At 37.3% G+C, this 27,558-nt stretch overlaps 5 protein-coding genes across 8 annotated transcripts; all 5 read right to left on the bottom strand.

Moving 5' to 3' along the window:
- Positions 1–7,342: 7,342 nt before the first annotated feature.
- LOC6648542 lies at positions 7,343–13,430 on the bottom strand. 4 transcript variants are annotated; one of them, XM_023179590.2, is made up of 9 exons: positions 13,318–13,430; positions 12,382–12,824; positions 11,611–12,318; positions 10,588–11,550; positions 10,211–10,511; positions 9,823–9,962; positions 8,600–9,532; positions 8,388–8,528; positions 7,343–8,075 (listed from the first exon to the last, which is right to left on the bottom strand). In XM_023179590.2, the coding sequence occupies exons 2-9, from the start codon at positions 12,790–12,792 to the stop codon at positions 8,004–8,006; spliced, it is 3,669 nt and encodes a 1,222-aa protein (XP_023035358.1). In that variant the 5' UTR covers positions 12,793–12,824; positions 13,318–13,430; the 3' UTR covers positions 7,343–8,003. The 4 variants fall into 4 exon arrangements, with proteins under 4 accessions (XP_023035358.1, XP_046867063.1, XP_046867064.1 ...); XM_047011107.1 differs by having other exon boundaries at positions 12,382–12,802; XM_047011108.1 differs by having other exon boundaries at positions 9,823–9,944; positions 12,382–12,802.
- A 366-nt stretch (positions 13,431–13,796) lies between these two features.
- Positions 13,797–15,668, bottom strand: LOC6648541 (uncharacterized protein F09G8.5). The gene is made up of 2 exons (XM_002071504.4): positions 15,500–15,668; positions 13,797–15,421 (listed from the first exon to the last, which is right to left on the bottom strand). The coding sequence occupies exon 2, from the start codon at positions 15,357–15,359 to the stop codon at positions 14,103–14,105; it is 1,257 nt and encodes a 418-aa protein (XP_002071540.1). The 5' UTR covers positions 15,360–15,421; positions 15,500–15,668; the 3' UTR covers positions 13,797–14,102.
- Positions 15,669–16,396: 728 nt separating this feature from the next.
- Positions 16,397–16,782, bottom strand: LOC124460428. The gene has a single exon (XM_047011158.1). It carries the CDS (start codon positions 16,766–16,768, stop codon positions 16,397–16,399), a length of 372 nt encoding a protein of 123 aa, XP_046867114.1. The 5' UTR covers positions 16,769–16,782.
- Positions 16,783–17,718: 936 nt separating this feature from the next.
- On the bottom strand, positions 17,719–20,191 carry LOC6648539 (proline-rich extensin-like protein EPR1). Its single transcript, XM_023179593.2, has 2 exons — positions 19,909–20,191; positions 17,719–19,822 (listed from the first exon to the last, which is right to left on the bottom strand). The coding sequence occupies exons 1-2, from the start codon at positions 19,909–19,911 to the stop codon at positions 17,825–17,827; spliced, it is 2,001 nt and encodes a 666-aa protein (XP_023035361.1). The 5' UTR covers positions 19,912–20,191; the 3' UTR covers positions 17,719–17,824.
- A 3,843-nt stretch (positions 20,192–24,034) lies between these two features.
- Positions 24,035–25,033, bottom strand: LOC6648538 (proline-rich proteoglycan 2). The gene has a single exon (XM_002071501.1). It carries the CDS (start codon positions 25,031–25,033, stop codon positions 24,035–24,037), a length of 999 nt encoding a protein of 332 aa, XP_002071537.1.
- Between the last annotated feature and the right edge of the window lie 2,525 nt (positions 25,034–27,558).

Genomic DNA, 27,558 nt, shown 5'->3' with positions numbered 1-27,558 from the left:
GCATAAAGCGTAAATCTAATTAAGCAATAAAATTTGAGACTGATCAGACAGAATGACTAAACGAAATGTCGAACAATCGAAGTCATTCAGCAATAGTAACTATTATTTAATAATTCTTTAAAATCCAAAGTCTTGCAATCAGCTGAAAGGCAAGATTTTTTCGTGTGTGTTTGTGTGTTTTTAAAAGCCATTTGCCGATGAACCGGACAAGAGGCTTGTCTCACCAAATGTCCTTTAGTTTTCTACTTTTTTTTCGGTTGGTGATAATTGACCAACCACTGCAATTGAGTAGAATGAGAACAAATGGAGTGCAAGTGTCCACAAATGTCACATTGACAGCTTAGTGGCTGAATATCTAACGAAGCGTGCAAATACAGAAAGTCCCACATCAATATTTGGCTTTGTTTTGGTTGTCAGAAATTATTTAATAACAACTGATTATGAAATGAGCAAAAGGTTTTGAAAATTACCTAAATTTTTTAGTGAACAAATCGGAAACAGTCCTTAGCTAGGCGTCTATTTCTCAAAAATTACTCTTAAACAGAGATAAAATATGAAACATTTTGAATAATACAATCATTTTACCACTTTATTGTAAAAAAATACAAGTCCCTACAACTTAAAAGTCATCTCATTGTCAGAACAAAACAGATTCGACTAAGAAACAAAATTCGAATTTTTAAAGTAATCTATAAGTTGATTAAAGAATTTTGAATTTTAGGATTGTTCAAATGTTTTACAACACTTTATCTTATAAAATTATGACGGTTATCAATAATTCTAACTGACAAATTTTATTTTTAGGGTAATTCTCTGACCAAATTTTCCATATAAATCATTAGGTAAATTGCTATGGTATAATCTTCTTTCTGTGTTGTTTTGCCAGTTGATGAGATATTAGATAACAAATTGTCCCGAGCCTTATTCACGTTGCGTATACGTAATCAAATTAATTTTCTTCATTTACAATCAAAAATGTGAATAAAACAAAGCGATATTTTGCCACTTTTTCTCGAGTGTTTTTTGTTCTCACGTTTTAATGCTTTGCTTCCCTTTTCTGCTTCATTTCTGGTCATATGTCAGACTTTGTTTAGCATGTTATTTGTCTGCATATTTGTTTGGCGTCTGATTTGGTTTCTTGATTGCTCAAATTTGCGTTTTGGATTTCATTTTCTCGCTCTCTCTTCGTTCCTGTGGCTCCTTGTCTTGTCTCTTTCATTGCCCATCTTTTTAAACGGTTGCACATAAGTACACACACACACACGCACACAGTGGGTAATTAATTTCCTTAATTCTCGGTTATGGGTGGAAAAAGAGATGGAAAGTGCTTCATTGCTTTTACCGCTTTTTATCATTGTCATTAATTTCACACGGTTTTAATGGAAATGACCCCGGAAAAGATCCTGTTAAGTCAAAGTTTTCATACTCTTGTCAGTTAAATCTTCACAATCACAATCATTCGTCTTGCTTGGTGGAAAATTGTTTAATCTGAATGAGAGTCGAAACAAAAATTCATAAGTTTTCTGTCTTTAACGTTTATTAATATAGATTAATCGAAACTATCAAAGAGCTGAACTTGCTAAGGCTCCTGCAATTTGTTTTATGTTTTATGAAAAAGGACAATAATTTCTTTAATAAATTGCTTATTTATCGTCATGTCGATTTGGAAAACTTTTATGTCTTATTTTAGAGTTTAGTTTCATGTTCAAAACTTGAACTGAGTTAAAGCTAGCCATACAAAACAAACAAATCTATTGAGAATCGCCTTGATAACCACCTACATAGAAGATTCAGTTAAATCCAACGCATTCACATACGAATTTATAATTTCTCTACACTTTCTAGTTCTATGTAGACAGAAAAAGATGATGTAAAAGCCGCTTACAGGTCTCTAGCCATTCGAATAAAACACTTTTCATTGGTTTTAAGGTAATCCTCGTCGTGCATTTTGCCCAACTCATATGGCCTTTCATTTCAGTTTAAAGCAAAAACTGTAACCATTTTTTATTTAAGAGAGCAAATTTTTAGCTTCTCTCTTAGTAAACCCCTTTGAATACCGTTATTTCTCCAACTGTGCTCACTTTTGGAAACTGCTTCGGCCCTTTCACACATTACACAGGCAATTGGTAACAGTTTCCATTGCGTCGGCGCGGATAATTTTCTCCAGCTTTTGATTTGGTCTTACCCCAATTTACCCCAACTAAGCGGGGCAAATTTATGAATGAAATGAATTTTACTACGCGCCTGGGAACAGTTCGTTAGAAAGTTTAGGGGGTGGGTAAGAACAGCCACCAAACTCCAACCGAATGGGGAAATAAAGTGAAGCAAAAGGCATCGCGTGTGTCAAGTTCTTTAAACTTGGTGTCTTGCAAGGACCTGGGACTGGGATTTGATTACAAGTTGAATGACATTGTCTTAATGCGGCACAGGTAGCAAAAACGCAAGCAACTCAACTACATAGAAAGGAAAGTGGAATGGGAATCGTCTTCGTTTTAATCAGATTGCCTTAATTGTTGTTAAATTGTAAATTGTCAGATGTTATCTCACCTTATTTTTTCTTTTTATTCATTGCATTACACAAAAACTTGTTGAACTAGAAAAACTAGACCCAATTAAAACCTACAGATAAAAGCTGAAAACTATTTTGTCTAATTAGTTACCCAAAGTTCACTTGAAGAGTTTTGTAAAACTTGGAATATAAATTAATAAAGAGAAAGTATTTTATAACTTATTTCACCTAAACTTTGGTCTTAATATTGTTAGCAAAGAATTGAAGTAGGTAGAAGGGTGTTCCTAAGCCTTAGAGAACATGGTGTGGTTTTTTATACTTTATGTATATATTCATAGACAAATGATCAACAGATTCACCTGGATCTGCAAATCTACAAATCTAAAATGGTGGGGCCAAAAAAAAGGCAAATAAATTTAAGAATATGGACGTGCAACTTTTGAGATAATTAGCTTTAAAGTTTGTATTTGAAAGAACATTTAGAATATTTTAACAAAGAGATTAAATACTAGTGAGGAATCGTTGGACGAATCGACGAAAATGTGGAGTTTTATTAAGTCTGAAAATCTTATAAAACTGTACTAACGAAATTTCATAGTCAATTGACTAAACTAGATACAACTATTGAAAAGTTTGGGAACTGGGAACATTTTTACAAAAGTTGTTTTAAACTTGGTCGTAATGGGAAAATAATGACTGTCTATGTTTAAGGTTGGAAACATTCTGTTCAGTTTTCTAAACCAATTGCCGACTATAACATTTGAGTATGATATTGAAAGCTTAAAGATATGGACCAAGTTTTTTTTTAACAAAAAAAGCATTTTCGTTGTAAAGTTATTGTGCTAATTTTACTATATGTACCTATCTAATTGTACTCATAGTTTGTTAGAACAGGGTTAAAACAGCTGCATAAAAACCTAGCACTTTATAAAATTTCTGATGGCATAGATTTTTTTTTTTTTTTAGTTCTCTTTTTGATTTGAATATACAGAACATGGACATTTAAGTCTTTTTGAAAATTATTAAAGTTATGATTTCTAAATTAAACTTGTTGCAGTTCTAATTGAATCCAATTTTGATAAGTATGTTTTAGAAAAGATTGATAAATTTTTTCGGTAGGAAATTGTATGCTAAATCAAGAAAACTTAAAAACACATTTATTGTTTAGCTGATTTATAACTGATTTATAACCCACATAGATGTTGATGTGATTATTGTGTATGCCAGTTTTTGTTGCTTATGAGCCAAATATTTAGTAGTTGTCCTTCTCTTCTTTAGATAGTGTTATTTCTGTGATTGAATCAAATTTACACAAGATTATCTTAAATCAACACACAAACAAAAATGGATAAAATCTTAAAAATAAAGAGAAGAAAAGATTTTATTAGTTCCCACTAAGCATGGGTACCTATTTTTTATGCCCATCTTGTGGCTCTATGGTTACCCATAAACGTGGGTGTGTGTGAGTAGCAGGTCGTCTATATGCGCATATTTCGTTGGCCAAACTGCACATACACACACACACACACACACACACACACACTCTCACATACTAGACCGCCAACATTTTATGCCGCATTTGGTGGGCGTGGGTGTAAAAGAGCGACTATGCCAACCGCACATCTGAAAGCACTTCACTCAAAATAATAAACTCTGAAAATGTTGAGGCATTGTCGGTCGCTGCACTCAACAGCTATATATACATACATATGTGTATCCGAAGGCCTGTGTGTACCTCCATGAGGTGTATACCTCAATTTACCCATCACCTATTTTATATGATAGCTTTCCATTTCAATGGTCGGATGATAATAATAATAAGCGGAAATGGAAATTCAAGTGACAGTGCATAGATATCTTTGATTTGGCTCACAAAATTGGCAAAATGGCTTTTGCTGACAATAGAAAGGAGATACTGAGAATGCATTTGCAACTGAAGTGCTCTAACATGTCCTTCCAACAAATTCTCTTGGTCATCAATCTGAAGGAGTTTGATTTGTGGTCGTTTGATTATAAAGTTAATAGAATCTCAAACACTTGCCATCTTCCTGCTCTTGATCAGGGATTTGTCTAACTTTGTCTGTCTGCAAGTCTGTATGTGCGTGTGTGTGTGCAAATCAAATTTTGTGGCATACTTTTTGGGGTAACTGAAATAGAAATAGAAACATGCACGCGTTTGTAATTTGACAGCTGCTTAAGCATAACTTGTCACGCCCCTTCCAAGCATTGCGCCTCCCCAGAATGCGTATGTGTGTGTCTGCTCATAAATTGACTGCCACAACAACAAGTTAGTAGAGAAAAGCAACAGCAAAAGACCACAATTGTTCCCAGACATTGCCATTGCCATTTCCATTTCCATTTATATTTCCATTGCCATTGCCATTGCCATCGGCTGTCGACCGTCGCGACGAAACACATGTACATACATATGTATGAACATAAACATATCCATATCCAACCATTCACACCCACTCACACACACAAAGATAGCTTAAGAAATCCACTTGCAGCATACTCCTTTTCAGTGTGTATGCTTCCATTCAAATTAAGTCTCTGCTGCAACCAGCATAATATAATAACTACATCTGCCAGATTAGTATCATATATATTGTGGGAATTGTTGTTAACCAACAACCAGCAGGAAGCTAGCTACTAAGTAACTGCAACTGTTACCAACAGGTTGTAAATTAGTTGGAATTGGCCATCTAAACAGGAGCACGCATTGGTCTTGGTGGAGACTCTTCTCTCAAGAAGGGAGCTAAAGAATCAAATGTTTTATGGTCTAGTCGAACATGAAAGTCTTCTTCTGGTCTTGGATGAGTTCAGAGGAGTTGTCTTTCCCTTTCTGTAGTTCTGCTGATTAAATGATAAGAAAAACTGCAAAATTTTCAGAACATCACCAAAATAATCTTTTAGACTCTCCTTTTTTAACACGTTCCTGCACATATTTAGGCATTTAGAAGATCCATATTTCAATTTTTTATAAATTAATCCAACGGCAGATAAAACAGATTACAATTTTTAAATTTTGTTTAACTTATTTGCTTTTTATCCGGTATAATAAAACTAAAATCATTTTGGCGGCCTTTTTTATTTACCTTCAATTAAGATATTTTTTGCAAATATAAATTTGGCCAGGAATATATATTTGGCCAGGAATTGGCCAAACTATATTTAAAGAGTATTTTTTAAATGCTTAAAGACTCAGCATTTTCCTTAACCGACATTTTGATTGACTAACTAAACAAATACTAAACGGGAAATCAAAAGAGTAAAAGCGAAAGAAATCTGTTGGAACAGCCGTCTAAGTGCCCTGATTCCTCGTCATAATAATGTGCTTTAGATCCTATATAAATGCCCTCAAGAATGCCAACAAGGAACACTCGTATTTCGTTCAAATTCGTTTAGGTCTCTCTTTGAATTTAATTGGCCAATTTGATTTCAACCTTGTGATGGATTTCAGTGTGCAATGGTTTCTAATTCAATTTTTGTTATAAATGCCAAAAACAAAAAACAAATTTAAACACAAAACGAAACTTCGCCCAATATGTATGTATGTATATACTAAAGTCTGACCCAAAACAGATGAATAGAGCAGCCATGAAAATTGTAAAGTGGCTTCAATGCATTTCAAAGTTGATTAAACCAGGCCAACAGCCAAAGGAAAAAAAGGGGTGAGCAATAGTGGTGGGGCAAGTGGTAAAGGTTGCTTGCTGCATGCAAAATGAGTACAAAAACCAACCAAAACGAACTTATATTTAGAAAGATGAAACCAAAAATAAATAAATGCCAACAATTTAGTTTTAGCTTTATTTTTTGTTTTGTGTATAAATTTAAATTTTTATTTTGTTTCATATTCGGTCATGTGTTAATATTAATAAATAAATTGCATGAAGTATTTGTTTTTAGTACACGATCAAAGTTGTTGTTGTTGTTAAGTTAAGTTAAGTTACTTAAGGAGGCGCATAGCAGTTGAGTTCTTTGAGTTAATTTTCATTGTTGTTTTTTTGTTTTTGTTTTATAATCATAATCATAATAATAATAATCTGTGAGTTATAAATTAATATACTTAGTTGTTTGTGTTAGCTGTGATAGTTAAATTTCAATTTTTTCTTTTTCAAAAATAATGCATTATTTGTTATATTAAATATTATATTATTAACTTGCGTTTACCTGCACATTGAAAATATTTTAAATATTATATATCAATTATTTATTATTTGCTTGCAAAAATAAGCTCTCTCTCTCTCTGTGTGGCTCTCTGTTTCCATTCTCTTACTGTTCCCTCTTCTTTATATTTTTTATTTGTGTTTACTTTTATCTATTATCGTTTATCTCTCTGCTTATTAAATTAACTTCTAAATTTGTAACTTTTGTTTTATGTATGCTTCTCTCTTATTTGCTTATTCATATATATATCTATATATATATGTAATTAATGTATTAACAGAAACTACACTCAATGCTGGAATTATTGTTCTTGTTGTACATTTTGTAACTATATATGGCATTAATTAGTTTTAGATCAAGTAAGATTTCTATAATTTTGGTTTTCTCAATTTTTTAAATGCATTTTTCATTTTCATTTTTGTTTCGTTTTTGCTTTGTTTTGTTTAGCAGGCAGGCAATGAATGCGCCTTTTTAATTAGTTTATAAATATTTAAAATAAAAATAAAATCTTTAAAATATACAAAAAATTTAACGAAATCTCATTCCAATGCTTACTTAGTTTTTGGCATACATTTTCTTTTCATTTGTTTTGATTTGTTTTTTTTTTCTTTTCTTTTCGTTTCCTTTATCTTTTTGCATTATATTTAAATTATAAATGTAGTTAATAAACAAAAAAAAAGTGCGCGTTTGCATGTAAATTCAAATTGAAATCTTCAACTAAAATATTCTCTATATAGACCGAGTTCGAATCGAGAAGGCCGTTATTTTGCTTTAGGGCTTTATACAGATTGTGTGGAATGCTAGGAGTAGTTTTACTCCCTACGAGAATACCAACAGGAACAGGAATCCAAAGGATCGATCAATCACCAAATGTGAATGCGGAGTAGTAAAGTTCGTCTTCTTTTCTCTCTCGCTCTCTCTCTTTCTTTATCATTCTGTTTGGTTGTCTCCTGTCTCTCGAATACATACACACACATACATACATACATACACACACTCACACTCACACACACACGCACATACACACACAATTATAATCAAATTCAGTCTTTTTTCATATACAAGTTGAAACAAAAAGGAGCAACCGAAAAGCAAATAACTGAAGTAAATTGCATTCGCTTTTTCTTTGATTGTTTTGTTGTCTGTTTTGTTTGTTTTTGTTGGTTTGTTTTGTTATTTTGCGTGCGTTATTTGTCCTTAAAATTAAATGAGTAATTTAAGGTTTTCAATAATTTCCTTTTTTTGTTTTGTTTTTGGGTAATTTGCATTTCCAGTTTCAGTTGTCCTCTATCAATTGGATGTGCGCGGCATGTAAGTGAACATATTAAATATATATAGGCGTCTCCTGGCCAGTGAGCAATCGAAACATGGATGTGGGCATAGTTTTCATAAGAATCTGTAAAATTAAGATTATATAAAGATTATATTAAAAACTGAGATTCAGGTAGAAAATCGAACGAGAAATAAAAAGGTTTCCCAGTTTACTCATTAAGCAAACATTTTCAGTATATAAAATTAAGAACTATTAGTAATTGAGTAACAATTCTAAAGCAAATACTGTTACAACTAGAAAGCTTAAACAAAACAAGTTTTAAGAATGGTCTACTTTACAATTTGGACGCAATTTACTATTGACAAATTGGCTTATTATATATTGAATAAAGTTTATTTTCTTATTATTAAAGAACTTTTGTAAGAGTCAACTTACTTCGCCAACAGAAGAGGACAACAGCTTAACAATAGTATCATGGGGCACGGCTACCACACTTTGATTGTTGATCTCAATGATGCGATGACCCACACGTACTCCACCACGCTCGGCAATACCACCGCGAAGTAGACTGCATATCTATATAAAAGAAAACAAAACAAAACAAATACTTGAAGATTACAATTGAGAAACGTTGAGAAACAACTTACCACTCCATTTTGTACACTGAAACCGAGCTGGAATAATGCCTTGGGTCGTAGGATTTTGACTTCAACAACAGGTGGACAGGGCACGACGGTGAATTTGACGGCAGTTTGATTCTTGGCATTCCGTATGTAACTCTGGCAGGTGGACAGAGGTAAGCCCACTAAACTCATACCGTTAATGGCAATCAATTGATCACCAATATTCAATTGGCCACAACGGGCAGCGGCGCCGGTTGACATTAAATTGGCTATCACCACTGTGGGAAGCATTGAGCCCCAGCCACTTTCGACAATGACCACACCAAGGATTTCACCTTTGGCCTTGGGTACAACGACCTCTTTTTGCAGTTCCTTTTTGGCAAATATTTCAAGTTCGTCGCCAAAAATTTCCTGGCTATTTAATACCTCCTGATAGTCCATCTCTTTGGCTAAATTCTCATTCTCAATGCCATTAGCTTTAAGGAATTCCATATAGGCTACCTGAAAGGCCTGACCAATTGATTGGGCAATAAATTGTGCCTCATCACTCTCGAATACGTGACAAATCATTTTGGGTGTGCGATTGAGCTTATTGCCCTCCACTTTGAGTGGAGGTGAGTCACAATCAATGGTGGTGCTGCTGCTAGTGGTGTTATTGGTGGTGCTGGTCGTTGTGGTAGTTGTAGTTGTTGTGGTAATTGGATGCGAACCATCACCCAAATCAGAGGGAGATGTTAGACTCTCATCCAGTCCGCCAGTAACATTCATATCCCTGTTGGTCACAAAACGACGACGAGCCATTAGGACAACAAGATCACCAATGTCAGCTATATAGGATATGGTACGCAGAGCATGATCCATCATTATTTCCTTGAGGTCTGTATTGAGCACCATTATTTTTTCAGTTGATATGAATAGATCGACCTCAGTGCTAGGTTGACTTTCACCCTCTGGCGCCTGGTAGCGAAGAGTAAAGTTATAAAATTAGTTTATAAAAAACAATGAAACGATTTGTTCACCCAAAGAATTATGCTTACCAAAGCCTATTTTTGTTTTATTTGGTTTTTTGTTTTGTTTTTTTTTTTTTTTGTTTTGATTTTGAGAGACAGACAGAGTGAGGAATGAGCAGCAAGGGTGGCAAGAGAAAAAAGCCGAGACATACATATATGTAAGTTATGGGGGAAGCTAGCCTAGCTAAGGTGTTTTTGTGGGATTCATTCGAATCGAATCAAATTATATGAACTTACCTTAATGCGAGAGACTGCCTCCTCGGCCTGCATCATACGTGTGGATTTTGTTGGCTGACCTTCGCACACCAATTGAGTGGAACCCAAATACTTGGCACGGAATAAAACGCCTTCGATTAATACTTTTGGTTCCAATAAACCTAAACAGAGAGAGACATAGAGCGAGAGAAAGAGAGAGAGAGAGAGAGAGAGACACTGAGAATTAGAACTCACTAATCGAAAAGTTTCAATAAATGTTGGGGGGCGGATAAAACACTTACATGACACAGACATACGACAAATGATTAATATTTAAATGCAGCATACAAAATAGAATTGAATTAAATTCTATGTAACATATATACTAATAATATTTAAGGAGTTTTGGGGGAGGGAGGGCTTTACTTACCCTCCTTGTTGCGCGTTTTGGCTTTCCGGTCACTATTTGCCGAATCTTTAAGGGATTTAATTGAACCCGTTGGACTTTTGGTGAACTGCAAGTTATCCGGTGAACCGAGTTGGCCAGTTGTCACTGATACTTCCACTTTGCATACATCCGGGGAATTGGGTGTGAGTGTGGTTCCAATACCCTGTCTTAAGGTGGCCGGCGAATAGATTGTCTTGGAGTTTTTATGGGAATTATTATTATCACCATTCAGATGCTCATTGCTGGCATTGTCCGCATTGGCCTCATTGGCATTGCTATCAGGCTATCAGGAAGGAACACACACACGTAAATTAGTCCTCTCTTATCATTAAGGGGCAATTTTTTTATGTTCATCTTACCCGATCTGCAAAGAAATCATGCTCGTTATGTCTTTGTTGGCCCAACAAACGATCTGTTTCCAAATCCGTATCGGCTTCTTCTTCGGCCAGCGTCAAGTTGCCAATATTGGTGGGAATACACTGACGTGGCACCCATACAGGTGAATCGGGATCAGCTGGCAGCACCTCATCACAATATTTAAGCTTCTCCGGTTGCGTTTTGGCCCGTTGCAGAGCGGAACGTATCTCCTTCATGGCCTCTTGTATTTCTACAGCTGGACAATGGGTTGCTATTGACGTCGTTGTTGGAGGAGGAGGCGTTGCTGCTGCTGCTGCTGCATAGACTGCTCCATAATGCGATGTTTTGCAATTTGAGCTATTATTATCATCATCTTCAACCATTGACGAATCTACCGGGTCGTGTTTTAGTTCGGATAACGGTGGAGTAAGCGGCGGCGGCAGCGGAGCAGGGGACGGCGATGTCGGCGACTGTTGGTGTGGCATTGGCATTGGAATTATTGCAAAATCGCTTATCAATGCCGACTGGGAGACATCTGTGGTGACTGTTGCCAGACTTGCGCTATTATTATAGTCATTCTCCAGTCTATCACCATTTTCAGTAATATTCCTAATTTCGTTGCCATTCCCATTATGCTTGTCGCAGACAACAGATGCATTATTCTCCGTATCCGAGGCATGACCACTACTTAGGCCATCCTCTAGAACTGGCATGCTCGTATAGAGTTTGCCATAATCTGTAGGGCAGTTAATATCATTGGACAGACTGTCCAAATCACCGCAATTTGAATCGTAGTCAGTGGTCTCTGGCGATAGTGTAAAATTTCGTGAATGACGACGCAAATTGGCCTCCAGTTCGGTATCGGCCAGATCACCGCTGCTACGGCTATTTGAATCGATATAAAGCTCAATATCGTTGTGTTCCTGGTAAACATTGGACGGTGTCATATTGTGATTACCACTGGGCTAAGAAACACAAAAAAGTAATGGTTATTTTTGAACCAATCAAATTGAGGCAGTCCTCACCTGGTGCTGCTTTCTGGTTGGTGAACGATGTACCATGTACAGCTCATCATTGGGTATTCTAGCCAAGCGCTGACCAATATAGGCCTGCTCTATTGGTGTCGCCGCTGCCGTCCGATTGTCATGTGAACTGGCTGCATCCTCACCATTCTCTGTGTTCGCATAGTCACCGAAACGTTTCTCATCCTCTGGATTGGCCTTGAAGAACTCCTCTAGGACTTTGCGCGTCTCGGAAAACTCATAGAGATAATCAAAAGTCGGAGTAGTCTCTAGATCTTTTGGCCCTCCACTTGAAGCAGTAGCAGCAGACTCTTCATGATCGATGAGATCAATAAGATTTCCCACTGAAGACTTAGTTCCACCTCCACCTGCCACATTATTGTTAGTAATGGTGGTAACTGTGGCTGTGTTAGTTGCCTGGGGCGAGACACGTTGTGGATATCCTGGTGGACGCTTTCGCGAACTCTGCAGACCCATGGACAATGGCACTTGATTGCCAAATCGTCGTGGCGAGCCCTCATATTCGGCAATTGGCAATTGGCCGATCATTTTCGTCACTTTTAATACATCTTCATGGCTACCAGGATACAATGCAGATGTCTTATTCATCCAATTGGTATCGATGTCATCGAAAACGACAATCTCGCCATCCCGCACACACTGGCCATCGGCTTTGCCGACATCCGTGGGTGAGCCGGGACTAGCCAGGCCCTAAAACAAAAATAAAAGTTTAATCCCTCTTTTCGAAAATTGAGTAAGGGGTAGATTTTTTACCTGAGAGTGGTCAAACTGACTGCCCGGACTGCGCCCCACACGTATTTGATGCAAGTGTGGACGTTGATAATAATAGGATGAGGAATTGCCTGCCTGATCCGTTGGCGAGTCACATCCTTGAATCGATCCGTTTTCCAAATCGCATTTAAGTGGTGCATACGGCAGATCGGCATTTAAATCCGGTGAATTTAGTACTGTGCTGGCAGGTGTCACATTTGGACTACGTGTCCTCATTTCCCATACATAACGTTCCTGTTGCAATGAAATTGATCCACCACCTCCACCTCCTCCTCCTCCTACTCCACCGACGCCAGCAGTTTTACCAAAATTCATTTGCCTTAGATCAGGTGTATGATGATGGGGATTGGCATTGGATTCATTGCTGCTGTCGCTGCACGAATTGGAGTTCATGACGACTCGGCTGTGGGGGGGATAGAAAGAGTCTGATGATGATGATGACGATGATGATCTAACGGATGAATCACTTCAACTGCATCGCAAAGACTGGGCCAATTAAATGTTTTTGTTGTTGTCGTCGTTGTTGTTGTTGCTGCTGCAAGTGCTGCGCAGGTAAGCTTGGCCTCCAAAAGAAAAACATTACCCTTAGGGCAAGAGAGAGAGAGAGAGAGAGAGTGAGAGTGCGAGCGAGCAAGAGAGAGTGGCCAAGGAAGGACATCTGGGTGAACTGTCGGAGGCTGGTTTACGTTCCCTTTGTTTTCCTCATTACTATTCCAGTTTCTATCACTCTGTCTATGCGCATCAGTGTTGTTAAAAATCAATAGATTTATTTGCTCGCCGACGCATCTCTCCCACCGCCCCCAATCGGGCCAGCAGCACCCATCACCCAGCACCAGCAGCCACAACAACAACAGCAGCAGCAGCAGCAATAACAATTATTGACAAAAACTACACAAAGACAGACGAAAATAAACGCACCAGTAGTTAGTATTGCACTTCCACTTCTCTACACCCGTCGCCGTTTCCAGGAGTTTCGGTTTTTAATCCTTTTAAAGACGAATCATTACCACTCAGTGTTCAGAACAGTAAAATCTTTGGATACCATTGAAATTATCGATAGCTCGCGATAAGTATCGATATGTTACATTTATTCATCACTTCACGTCACAGCGCAGGTCATGTGACTGAAACATGTTACAATTTAAATAATAAACAAAAATACTTCAAGAAACAAAAGTAATTTAGAAAATTATTTGCATTTACATTTATAAAATATATTCAATGATAACGCAACTCCATTATGCAATTATTATATTTAACTGGCTTGAAATGGTTCATTTTTAATAACTAGTTCATTGAATGTAACGTATTAAATCAAAAACATAAGTAACGGCTTTGATTTGAAAAACGTTTTGCTCTAGCATTTAAATTTCTGTTCTGAGAGAGTAAAAAACCAGTTTAAAGTTTATGTGACATATTAATTATATTTATGCACATATCGAACACTCAAGAATGCAATAACTAGTTTGCAAAAATTAACAATTACAAATGTAATTAAGCTGATGGCTTTCATTCTTCACATCGGAATCTGGCATTCTGATTTCGGTTGATTGACAAGAATTTCCAATTTTTTTTCGCCAAAAGCATCTTTCAGTCTAGTAGAATTAAACTCATCGGAACGTAAATTAACTTGAAAATTTTGAATAGCTATGAATCACGATTAATCGTGACCTGCTAACTGTACGGGAACGAAATATTTGGATTTAATCGGAGGGTAGCATCTTGGCCATCTGCTCATGAATGGCTTGACCGAGCACCACCAAGCTGGCTGGGTCCAGTTCACGGATCAGGTAACGGATCGACGACAATATGTTGACATTGGAACGCACTGGACCACTGCGCCCATAATGCTCACGATGATTAGGAGAAGCAGCATTGTTCATTGGGAACATCATCGAATTGGCAGCTTGATAGTGCATTTTCTCCATTTCTTCCTGGCGGCATCCTCCCATAAAATTCGATGACATCGGGTCATGTGAACGTTGATAATTCATCTGCTCCATATAGCGATCGTTTTGCGAAAAGTCTGGCCCCGGAGATCCAGACCAGAAGCTGCGCGAAGCAGCTGCACTCTGAGATGTCGATGGTTGCATTGTCAATTGTTGCATTGATGGCATCTGGGCCATCTGGGATACCTGGCTCACTTGGGGCATTTGATGGGCTAGTGGCCCGTGTTGTACATGGATTGTCTGCGGTCCTTGTGCAGCTTGTGGCATAGGCTGCATTGGTTGCATCGGCATGGTCGGCTCACTCTGTTGCTCCATATGATTGCCATCACCGTTGCCGGAAGGTGGGCGTTCCTGGACAACTGGACGGCTAATCTCTAGCGGTGCTGGGGGACTAGCACGTCGCGATTTCTCTACATGGCAACTAGAGTTTGCCGTGCGTTTGCGATCAATTTCTTTGTCCAACTTCTCTTGCTCTCGTTCCTTTTTATTTTCCTCCCGACGGTTCTTATTAGAAGCACGTCTGGGTATGGGGTTTACTTCTTCAGGTGGAGGACCTCTGGGCTCAGCCCTAGGGGGCATAGGGGGCATAGGGGGCTCATCGTTAAGGGCAGATTCCAATTCTGCGTCGGTAATTGCGACACCATCCAGGAATCTCAACTGCGGCAAATGTTTTATCACAGAGCGGCGATAGTTATCACCAAGGGTATCTGCGCAAGGATTCTCCAAGAGCCAGAAAGTCTTTAGGTTCTTGGCACCCTTTAGGTAATTTAATTCACTAATGTCTGCGATCAGGTTTTTCCGTAAATACAACTCCTTCAGATTGTGACAGTTCCTGAGGCCCTGCAATGTGGTCACTTGGTTAAGGCTCAAAGAGAGAATTTCCAGTAAAGGCATCTCCGTAAAGATGCTGATATCATCAAGATCGGTTCCCCATATGTTCAGATTGAGAATTTGGCGATAGTCCAAGCCTTTGCCGCGGGCTTCAATTAGTTGTTGGCTAAGTTTAACCATCTTGATACGCTGACCCTTAACTATTCCGACTTCTTATACGTGTGCACTGAGATTTGGTGACACTAGATGGAGAATGGAATCACAATTACCTTTGTTTTCAAGATCCTCTTCCTTTGTTGGTGTGGTCTTCGCTTACTTACCCCGGTTTGGGTGATTCCTGATTCAGGATTCCTGGACACGAGTAATTTTTGTTTTTTGAAATCCAAAACCAAAATGCACGGTTCGTATTAATGTTGTAGAAATATATACTAAGCAGTCGAATAGGAATAGAGTACAAACGTGTCCGATGTAACTTTATTTCTGATTAAACCTTTGGGGAATCTCTAGGTACCTTGATTTTTGAGGCAAATTTCAAGTTGTCGTAGCCTACGTGATGGGCCAAAAAAGTGATACTACTATTAAGTACAATGGGCGAGAATTCGTTTTTTGTGACATGAATAGAAATTTTGTTTTTTATACTAGTTAGCAATTTCTTTTAACGTTTTCAAGCATGAGATTTATGCATTGTTTAAACTATTTATTGCAATCTTTGGAATGAGCCAAATTAATAAAATAAAATCCAAAATTCAATACAATGCACAGTGGGCCAAAATAACATTATTTCTCACATTATGTGAATCCTAGAGATCTGCCTATTATTAGAACCAAAGAACAATTTTGTATTCGATCCTCTCTAAAAAAACTATTTATGTTTTTTACAAACTTTTATCATGCGAATAAAAAAAAATTTTGGAAATAATTTAAAGACTAGTGCAGCCATTTATAAGTTAACAAAATGTAGAGGAGAAATGCAATAAAAGAAAAAGGAGAGAAAGTGAGAGCGAGAGGGAAAGAAAGAAAGAGAGAGACAGCCATAAGGCATATTGTTTCCTTCTTAGAGGCAATTTATACGTCGAAAATATATCTAAATATTTATTACGAAATTGTTTTAAGGTTGTAAATTGATAAATCACGATCCATTATCGACTTGACATAACTTACTTATAATTTAATTGATTTAGTTTATTTTTTCGCAAAACACATTTATATAGAATGGCTTAACTTATATCCTTTGGCTTATTATTTTTAAGCCCATAGGCCACAAATAGAATATTGTGTTTATTTTTAATTGGTTTCTTGCCATCACTCTGATGCCTTACATTCAGAATACCTGAATCCAGATTGAATGAGCCCACCAATTGACCCGGCTTGATATAATAATTTTGACCCAATGTGGTTGGCTGATGGTGATCGGTGATGAATTGATATGTCATCGGTATGGGCTCATCCTCGATGTTCTTAATTATTTGTATCGATCTGGCTGCCTGGCCTAATGACCTGCTCTCGACACCGCCAAGTGAATGGAGGAAAATAGCCAACGTCAAGTGGAGGCATAACAGCTTGGCCAAGAGACCTTCAAGCCGTTGCATGACGAACTGCAAGCACTTTGAAGAATCAACTGAAATTTCTACAAGCAAAGATCGTTCTTATATACATAATACATTCTGCATTCTGTGCCTTATATACCTACGGTATGCTATTTATACATATATATATATATATATACATTTGTATGTATGTATGTGTATGTATTGTTTCATTAACTTATGGTGGGTGCAGTTCAATTCCCTTAATTGTGGTAAAACAAGTTTTTTTTTTGCTCATCAACATTAACCCGATTTTGGTTTCGGCATTCAGATACAAAGAACAACAACAACAACAAAACGGACTATGCAGGGTATGCATTGTCAAAGTTTTGTATACCCTTTGCATATACAGATTCTTTCAGTTTAGTACTTTTCGGCCAAGTCTTAATAGTCGTACATTAGTCGTAATAAGTCGTAAGGTTTTTCTCAAGAGAGAAAACTAAACTAATATGGATCGACTTTTGGTCAGAGAAATTTTGCAAGGGTATACAAATTTTTAAGTAGATCTGAATTGACCGTCTTTAATGCCATTTCATTCAGATTTACCTCGATTCGTTCCGGTTAGCTTTAATTTTTCTGTGGACCTCAAAAAGGAAATTAGGTTACGACAAGACGGTAGAACCATTTTGGTGGACCACAATTGATGTCAGAAATGAATAACTTTCGGACTGTAAATGATGTGTCTATATAAATACGTTCCCATCAGATCAGGTTGGACCAAGCATCACCTTCTATGTTACTACTTTGCCAATTAAATGGGATGAGGGCAGGATTATAAAGTCAAGAAGTGAGGGGAATAAGACTTGGATAAGAATTCAATGCCTTATGATCAGATTAGGTCGAGAATTCCCTAGGATATTATCCTTTGCTTCCTTACCATCATAAGATATCATCATAAGGATAGGTAAGGTCCTTGGTTTCCATGGATTAAACTGTGATGTTTTTTGTTTTTAAAAATTCTTTATTGAAGGTAAAAAAAAATATAACAGTGTAAAAATTGTGCTAGAAATTGAACTAAGTGATGTTGGGTGTATGGGGAAACATATTTTTGTGATTCCTTTAATGCTTCTGGTAGACATATCCACCGTTCTCACCATAGACAGTTCCGGTCTCCGCGACTACTGAGCTGCTGGATGAGGAAGTGATTTGGCTGGTGGCCAAAGGAATGGGAGCGGGTGCAGTAATTGCAGCCGGTTGGGATTGAGTGTAGGTCAGTTGCTGTTGGACTGCGGGTGGACTGTAATTGTAGGTGGATGTGGATTGATGAACAATGGGCTGGGCAACGGGTGGGACAAACGATTGCTGGAGCTGCTGCACTTGACTTTGGACATATTGAGGCTGCTGTTGCACTGTTGGGACAGTGTAAGTCGGTTGGGCTACGGGAGCGGGCTCTGGTGCATAATAGGTCTGTTGGACGGGTGCAGGAGCAGGAGCAGTAGGAACATTAAAGGTCTGTTGAACTTGAACTGGAGCAGGTGCTGGAGCCGGAGCTGGGGCAGTGTAGGTGTAGTGTTGTTCCTGGACAACAGGAGTTGGGGCCGAATAGGTCTGTTGGATCTGTACTGGTGCTGGAGCTGGTGCAATCATCTGTTGTTCCTGGACAACTGGAGCAGGAGCCGTGTATGTCTGTTGAACCTGAACGGGAGCAGCATGGGTTTCTTGCACTTGAGTTACAACTGGAGCTGGGGCGGTGTAGTGCTGTTCCTGGACAACTGGAGCTGCAATTGGAGCCGGTGCCACATAGGTTTGTTGGACCTTAGTTTCCTCTTTAACAACGGCAATGGGAGCTGGAGGTGAGTAGGATTGTTGAACCTGAACAGCGGGAATAGTAACTGGTACAGGAGCAGGAAGGGGAGCAGGAGCTGGTGCAGAGTAGTGGACAACTGGAGCTGGTGGCGTGTAGGTCTGTTGGATCTGCACTGGAGCAGGGGCAATCACCTGTTCCTGGACAGGCGTATAAGTCTGTTGGATCTGCACTGGAGCAGGGGCAGCCACTTGTTCCTGGACAGGCGTATAAGTCTGTTGGATCTGCACTGGTGCAGGGGCAATCACCTGTTCCTGGACAACTGGAGCTGGAGGTGTGTAGGTCTGTTGGATCTGCACTGGAGCAGGTGCTGGAGGCAGATAGGCATTCCTCACTTGTTGCTGTACAACAGGAGCTGGAGCAGAGTAGGTCTGTTGGACTTGGACTGGAGCCGAGTAGGTTTCTTGCACCTGAACAGGAGCTGGAGCAGGTGCAATCACCTGTTGTTCCTGTACAACTGGAGCGGGAGCCGAATAGGTCTGATGAATTTGGACTGGAGCTGGAGCTGGGGCAATGACCTGCTGTTCATGGACAACTGGAGCGGGAGCAGCATATGTCTGTTGGATCTGAACTGGAGCAGGGGCAGGTACAATCCCCTGTTGTTCCTGGACAACTGGAGCAGGAGCCGTGTATGTTTGTTGAACCTGGACTGGAGCAATGACTTGCTGCTCTTGGACAACTGGAGCGGGTGCAATCACCTGTTGTTCTTGGACAACTGGAGCGGGAGCAGCATATGTCTGTTGGATCTGAACTGGAGCAGGGGCAGGTGCAATCACCTGTTGTTCCTGGACAACTGGAGCAGGAGCCGTGTAGGTCTGTTGAACAGGGACTGGGGCAATGATCTGTGGTTCCTGGACAACTGGAGCTGGCGCCGTGTAGGTCTGTTGGATCTCAACTGGAGCAGGTGCGGGAGGCAAATAGGCATTCTTCACCTGCGTAGCCAGTGCGGCTTTAATCTCCTGCTGGCCGCTCGTTTGCTGAATGGAGAAGCTGGCCAACGGCAACGATGGCTTAATCGACTCAATCTGGACACTTGGGGCTTGGGCAAGTGGCTGCTGTTGCAGAACTTGCTGGTAGACTGGACTAGCAGATACCAACGGTTGCTGTTGCAGGACCTGCTGCTGATAGACTGGATTGGCCGAGACCACCTGATTGATTGAAGTATATCCATTTTGTCCAAGAACAACATTTCCTTGGGGGCGTGCCTGGGCCCAGCTAAGAGCAGCCACCACGAGAATAAACACAAATTGTTTCTAAGCAGAAGAAAAAAAAGGATCACATAAACACAAACAGAAAAAAACAAACAAAATTATGTAAAGGGAAAGGAAGGGCGACCTACCATAATCACTTAAATCACGGTTGTCCCTTGGGCACAAAATGCAATATAGCCAATCTGCACGAAGCGAATGTAATCGATAAACTAATGTCGGGTTAACAGTGCTCGTCAGCATTTATAGTTACAAAATAGAAGAGCCAATGAGGCATTTGGCCAACAGATGGTGACGCTGGCATCTTCTCCATACGCACGGTCCACCAAATGGCCATCTCTCCTTAATTGGTTCGAGCTATGCTAATGAGCTCTGGGCAACAGCAAAACAAAAGCGTGCAAAACGCATTTCATTTTCATGTTGATTTATAAATGAAAAGATTTGAAAAATATTAAAAAACCGAAACCATAGAGACAAAAAATGAAATACAAACAAACAAACAAAAAAATGAGAAACAAAGTAAAACCTCTATCATTGTGTGACAGACTATTTGCATCTTCAATTTTAACATAAAAATCTCGTAAGCATTTGCCGATTAGTTCGAATTTTCGATACCTTTTAGCAGGTGGGTTTGCCACTACAGGATTTCCTTACTAAAGTTACTAAAGAGAGCTCCAAGCAGGTCTTGATTTCTTAACAGTTTTGCAAAACTTATTAGCATTCGATTGTAATTTCTCTTTATGCAATTCTTTGCAGTGTTGCAAAGTTTATTAGCATTCGATAATAGTTTTTCCTGGAATCGATAGGAGATTGCAATGCACAAGAATTAAGCATATTAATCAGTCAAGATTATGGAATATGAAATGGATACCACACAAATTATTATTATCATCGTATATACCCTCTTATGTTATGGATACAGGGTATATTATAAAAATCATTACGAATGTTCAAATAACCTGTTTCAAATTGGGATGTAATATGAAATTTTAAAGCTTAAACCCACTCGAATTTGCCACCTAAATCCCTACTTTCGTAACATTCAACATCCAAAACTATAACTATCCTAACAAAACCAATTGTGTTATCTCCAATTGCCGATTTTTCTACAAATAAGTAGATACAAAAATCTATCGATTGGATATTAAGTGCAAAATTCTTAACAAAAATATTCATTGACATGAAACAAATATTCCTTTATTTATAAGTTAACCAGTTCTAAATGGTAAATTAAGTCAAAGATCTTAAGACATAAATAGAGACTTGAGATATAAAAAATCATGGAACTTTAGTACAAATATCGTTTTTAGACAGTAATTGTTAAAGAGTATCTGTATGCAGATCTATTTATGGCTAATAAAAGACAATAATTTAAGTAATCGATAATTTTAAAGAATTTTAAATGAAATAAAAATTCTCTCCTTTTAAAGGAGATTTTCCTATCAATTAGTCAGATCTAAGGTCTAAGCCATCATGTAAGAGAATCCTAAATAAGAGGATGTTCCTCTCCTTCTCAAAGAGTTTTCATAATTCATAATTTTTGTTGAAATTCTCCATTTAAATTAATCACAAATTTTGTTTTGAATGAAACGATTGACCTTTCAGTCATTAAAATGTTCGCTATGCGATAATGTTATGTACATACATTTAAATGTGTAAATGTTTCACATTTTTATAATGTTATGGAATATCTTATGCATGCAATATTATCGTAGGTGTTTTTGTGTATTTTTCCCATAGCCGAAGATTATATGATAAGCTTGTTGGTTATACATAAATGAGACATGGACAACATATCGAGATCCATAAAAATGAATGCTTAGAAAATTATGCATATTATGTCGAATGTTGTGCACGTGCCTCAGACCCACAGCGAGGTCAGTATGTGGAGGGGGTGTGGGTTGGGAGGAGGAGTACGAGGATAGAAGTCAAATGTCACAAAATTATCAATCGGATAATGACTAATTGCACTGCCGACAACCGTGTAAAAAAACTTCAACCAGAGAGACACATCACCAAAGTGTCATATAAATAATAATGATATTAATAACAATAGAGTTGTTGTTGTTGTTGTTGTTGTTGCTATTCGGGCTACTCATGAAAATGCATAAATTATAAGGCGCATTAACAAGTGAATTGAATCAAACTACAAAATTTTGTGAAGTAGCTACAAAAACAAAATATAAAAACCAAATAAATGTCGTTTTCGGACCACAGCTGAAGAGTTCATTTGCATAATACAAATACAAAAATTAAACACAAAACAACAGACTTAAAGGTTAAAGCTATCCATATCCATATTGAAATGGGAGAAGCGCCTCAGGGACCATGCGAGTGGGTGATAATAGTGGGCTAATTTGGACAATACTTGCTCAAGAAAACGTTAAACATAACACTTAAGACATTTAATATGGAAAAACCTTAAGTTAGTATAAATTGCATCTTTGGTTTTACATTTGAGACACAATTATCGCAAGAATACCTATAAGATTTCAAACATCGTATTGGCGTATGATTTGAACCAATTAAAATTTATATTTACATTTTCTTGCCTTCGCCAATCAAGTCCACCCCTGGAGCACATACACACACAGACAAACACAAAAATGATTGGCCATTTGGCAAATCATAAATCAATAATTATATTATCAATTTCTCACCATCATAAGCATCTCATAGATGGCACAGTGTTGAATTCATTTATCTGCATTTATCTTTACCCTTCAAAAAACGCATATATCTGCAATATATCTCCTACAAATGATTATGTCCAGAGGGATTTTAACTTCAAAATGAGCTAACTTAAACAATGATTTGGTTTGGTTAGTTTAATGTACCTTTAAAACATTTGCAATATATACAGTGCTGGATTAAGTCGTATTTAAAAACATTAAAATGCGATAACATATTTTAATTTGGGTAAAATTTGGCAATGTTACAGATTCGCGCACTGATATTTGCCTAATCCTTAACTGAATATATATATTTTATCTATTTCAGTCGAAATCGACAGCATAATTTGAGCTTTATAAGTGAATCGTCTTAGACTAAGGTAGTTGCTGATTTTGCTTATTAAACCATATTTTAAGCTATTTTTCCTAAAACAATCAATTTGTTATCCATTTAGAGAAATTTCAAAGTTTTTGATATACATATGTAACTTTATGTTTAAAAATAGTCGATTAGATATTGAATTATACAAGTCTAGTATTATTTGTAGTCTAGTCTAGTGGGTGTATAAAGTGTCCTCTTTCATATATTGTACCTGACCTTTGATCTGATCCCTAGTTCAAGCTAAATAAAAGTAAACATTTAGGTAAACAAATAAGCCTAGCTAGTAATAATCTAGATGGGAGTCATCGTGGTATTGGGTGGAGCTGTAAACTAAATTTTACTATGAAATTGTTTTTATAGATGCTGACCTAGAGATGGATTTAACGTTTAAAGAATGTTACGATTTAGCTCTATGAATTAATTATATTTTTAAAGTTAAATCTATTTGTTGAATCTTCTTTTAACCTAGCCTAACATCAAGTTGGAGATTTTAAATCTTTGGCCTTAAGGACCCTAATTAACCCTATTATTGGGTTGCTCTATCACCTTTTTTGACCCACTATTCCTTCTTAGGATCTTTGACAGAGCCATTCGGCTTCGCTTGACTTTGATTTTGTTGATAATTTTCCCATTTCCAGATGGGCTTGACTTAAGAGTTGTAAGGGAAAACTTAATACTCTAGATAAGGCGGAGAATTCCATGAGTGAAAAGATGTTTATAGATGGAATATGTTTGGCTTTCTTTACATATGACTTGTTTTTTAAAAATGAAATGAAATTGTGAAATTTTTTTGAGTACTTCAATTCAGTAATTACATTTTTTTGGATGACCATTACATATAGTAAAAAATATCTGTTTACTTGGTATTTTACATTACTTTAAACAACGATTCTATATTTTTGGTTTTTATTTTTGTTGTTTATTGCTTATCCCGAGTTGTAATCTCTATTAGGCATATTTTGATTATGGATGATATATCGTTAAATTTATGTAAATTTCGATACAACAATTTGCATAAAGACAATGAGGTCGTCAGTGCCCCAAACACTTTGTCTACGTTTGGCCATCATTGGATGGAAATAAACAAACACATGTTTGGATTGTCTTGATACGAAAAATTAAAAATAATTTATGATGAACATGATGTCTGTCTTGTTGTCTTCCCCCAGACTGATGGCTATAAAATATCTAAACGCGTTGTATTTATTTGGCTCGTTGATAGACATAGCCACCATTCGGGGCGTAGACTGTGTCGCTAGATTGTTTGGCTTTGGTTGGCTCATCTGTGGTGGGATGTGCATCCACTTCTTCCGGTTGTGCTTCATCGGCGAAGGGTTGCTGATAGGGATTTGAAAAGTCGATGCCGGGTCCTGCAAATCCGGGGGGTACATTGAAGCCTGATGGTTGCAGAAACGGTTGTTGGGCTCCAGCGAGCGGCAGACCCTGATTGGTAAGATAGTCAGGTGGGAATTGCGGTTGAGATGGGAAGGGACCACCTTGTGGTATTGCTGGGAAGGGAACTCCTTGTGGACCAGGTGGGAAGGGACCAGCTTGTGGGCCTGATGGAAAGGGACCAGCTTGTGGGCCCGATGGGAAGGGACCAGTTTGTGGGACGGAAGGGAAAGCACCTGATTGTGGGAATGACCCAGGTAGAAAAGGACCAGCTTGTTGCCCAGATGGGAATGCACCGGCTTGGGGTCCATTCGCAAATGATCCGAATTGCGATCCAGGCTGGAAAGGCACGCCACCCTGTGGACCAGTACCGGGAAACGGAAAGCCCTGTGAGCCCGTTGGGAATGCTGTGTACTGTCCATTGGTGGGCTCTGGGATTGGTCCACCTGCGAATTGTTGACCACCGACATTCGAAAAGCCCGGCCCCGGACCCGTTCCCTGCGAACCACCGAAACCAAAATATGGCGGATATATGGGCAACGGGAAATTGGGCGGCGCCACAGGTGGGGGTGGAACATTATTTCCTGTCGGGATGGCATAGCCCGGTGGCAAAGGCAATCCGGCAACAGGATAGAACTGGCCATCATTCATTTCCACGGCAGCATCTGCTTGTTTGTTTTTCTCTCCATGACCTCCATGCCCTCCATGCTCATGGGACAGTGACAAGTGACTGACATCTGCCTGAGCTAGCGGTACGAAGAGAACGATCGCCCATACAGCCGGAAGCAGTTGCTTCCAATCAAATTCCATTTTCAACACTGCGACAGGGGCCTTTTGGAGTGCCTACTTATAAGAGAGTTAATACAAATTAGCTTACATAAAATGCAAACCCATCATTGGCATTTCCATTTCACTTTCCATTTCACTTTGCATCATAATGGGAGAAGGTTCCGCAAAAGTTTCTGCACTCTAAATATAGATGCCGACTTTGGCTCGGAGGGTCGCAAAACAATCAAAATTTCAGCATAAGCCATCAAGATTTCAACCACGACTAGACAATACACTTTTTGTTACTATATTCCTAATATATAAATAAAAGAAATGACAGCATAATTGTTTGTCCCAGTCTGTAATCCATTTGGATGATATCATGAATTGATTTTGCGACATTCGGGAATGCTTGCCTTAACTAATTGACTCTTTTGCCGAAAAGTGTATACAAATTAATTAGCTAAAAATGAAACCAACAAATCTGCTGTATCATTTTAGCATAAAAAAAGAGACAACATTAAAAATATTATGGTTGTTGTGGTCAGACAAAAACTCTGGACTGGTTTGCCTATACTTATATTGCCCCAATAAAAGGTTGCAGAGAGCAGTTTTTGGTTTTTGTTTATATTGTAAGCTGACACAGCCTGAAAAGTCGTTGTTAGTCGGCCTAAAGTGGCAAAATTCAGATATTTTAAATACTCTTTAGTCATAATTATACCGTGCACCTTGAGATTGAAATGGTATATTAAACTTTTCAAAACGTATGTAACAGGCAGTAGGTAACATATCGGATTCCATAATAAATATTTATTATTGATTAAATGGCGAGTCGATCTAGCTTGTCTGTTTGTCTATATGAACATCTAGATCTTGGTAACGAAATCTAGACCCGATTCTCCTGTTTATCTTCGAAAATTATGATGTAATAATGTAATGCCATCTAGCTCACCTATATCAATTATATAATATACCATTATCCATTTATATCAGCCTACCAAACTTCATAAAAATCGAATTAAAAATAAATCCAAACATTTTTAAACAAAGAAAACCACTAAAGCTCTAAAGTGTTCATAAAAATAAACGACAAGTGACAAAATAAATGAATACATGAATAAATTTGGTCTCATAAATAGTTCATTTTTAGTGAAATTTGTGACGCAGGTGAATTAATCATTCAATAATATGCTTCTAATATTTAATTAGTTACTTTGAATTTAGCATAGATTTAGTCTTCTTTTTTTTTTACTAGTTTGCTTACCTTTTAACCCTAGATCGTCAACGTTAGTCGATAGAATTAAAAAGTATTGAAAAATTGAAGCTTTGGAATTAGGAAAATTTTTAAGAACTTTAAAAATTTAAAGTATTTGAAACGGCAAACGATGACCTAAATGTATAAAATTAAAATATGACTACCTAGAGTTAATATTGTCGTTTTTGATATCCACCAAATGAAGATGAAAATAAGTTGTAGAAAATTTTTGAAATTTTTTTTGATATTTAGTTTAAACAATGATTGTGTACATTTAAGGAAATGACTTTGAGAATAACATTTATGTAAGCTGAAAATATTGTCTCCATATAGGGTATATTAAGAACAGCCTAAAGTTTTCTGTATTAAATAGAGTTGATTTTTTTGCAGTGCAGATATTGATTAACTGTTTATCCCGAAAAGTATGCTACTGCTTGTTTGATTTCTCATAAAGCTCATGTTTATGGGCTTCCCCTTTTACCAAAAGTGGAAAATTTATAAAAAAAAAACATGACAAACTGCCATAGAATTAATTATAACAAAAGTAGCTTAGTCGTTTCGTTCCTACATACTTCTTCTTTATGCAAAATATTTAAGACTTTTAAAGACTTAATGATGAAATGAAATGTTGGCCAAAATAAAAAAAAAACAAAAAGTCAAATTTACTTGACCTCAAGACGGCTTAATGATCAATTTAAAACTTCACACTTCAGGAACATTGATAGTATTGTCTGTACTTAAGACCTATAAAGGGTTACCAAGCGTATCAAATAAATTAAGTAATTATTAAAAATTAGGTATAATGTTCATTAATTTTTTGGAAAACAAAACAAATATGGTTTTAGTTTTATTCCACTGTATGTTTTTTCACATATTGCTGAGTAATTTCATTTTAAATTCAAGAAATTCAGATTCAAATATCTTAAAGATTAATATGCTAATCAACAAATAGGAAAACATTATTTTCCATTGTGATTTTGTCATTCTTTTGTCAATTATAATTTGTATAAAATTTTTTTAAAATTCTAATGAAAAAGTAAATTTTTTTTTTATTTGCTAAGCTACGTAAAATCAATTATTCCTTTTATAGTCTAGTCTTTCATTTCAAAATAGACAGGACATTCACAGAATTGAGATATTGAAACTATAAAGCATTCTCTAGCATAGATTAGTATTTATGGCATTCGGGAAGTAAAGATACTTAAAAAAAAAAAATTCAGTCCATTTAGAAAGTGTTCCATCAGTTTTGAAGGGTATTTGGTGTTTTGGCAATTAAATTTTAACCAAAAATTTGCATGCACATACTAAATTG

This window comes from Drosophila willistoni (genome assembly GCF_018902025.1).
Source record: "Drosophila willistoni isolate 14030-0811.24 chromosome XL unlocalized genomic scaffold, UCI_dwil_1.1 Seg141, whole genome shotgun sequence".
NCBI lineage: Eukaryota > Metazoa > Arthropoda > Insecta > Diptera > Drosophilidae > Drosophila > Drosophila willistoni.
Note: the sequence above shows the minus strand (reverse complement) of the source record. Positions and strands in the feature narration are given on the sequence as shown.

Excerpts from the sequence above, each read along its gene's own strand:
- LOC124460428 (XM_047011158.1), bottom strand. The coding sequence starts at position 16,768 with ATGCAACGGCTTGAAGGTCTCTTGGCCAAGCTGTTATGCCTCCACTTG.
- LOC6648542 (XM_023179590.2), bottom strand. The coding sequence starts at position 12,792 with ATGAACTCCAATTCGTGCAGCGACAGCAGCAATGAATCCAATGCCAAT. Across the intron at positions 12,319-12,381 it reads GTCAGTTTGACCACTCTCAG|GGCCTGGCTAGTCCCGGCTC; the intron begins GTAAAAAATCTA and ends TTTTTGTTTTAG. Across the intron at positions 8,529-8,599 it reads TCAGTGTACAAAATGGAGTG|ATATGCAGTCTACTTCGCGG; the intron begins GTAAGTTGTTTC and ends TCTTTTATATAG.
- LOC6648541 (XM_002071504.4), bottom strand. The coding sequence starts at position 15,359 with ATGGTTAAACTTAGCCAACAACTAATTGAAGCCCGCGGCAAAGGCTTG.
- LOC6648538 (XM_002071501.1), bottom strand. The coding sequence starts at position 25,033 with ATGGAATTTGATTGGAAGCAACTGCTTCCGGCTGTATGGGCGATCGTT.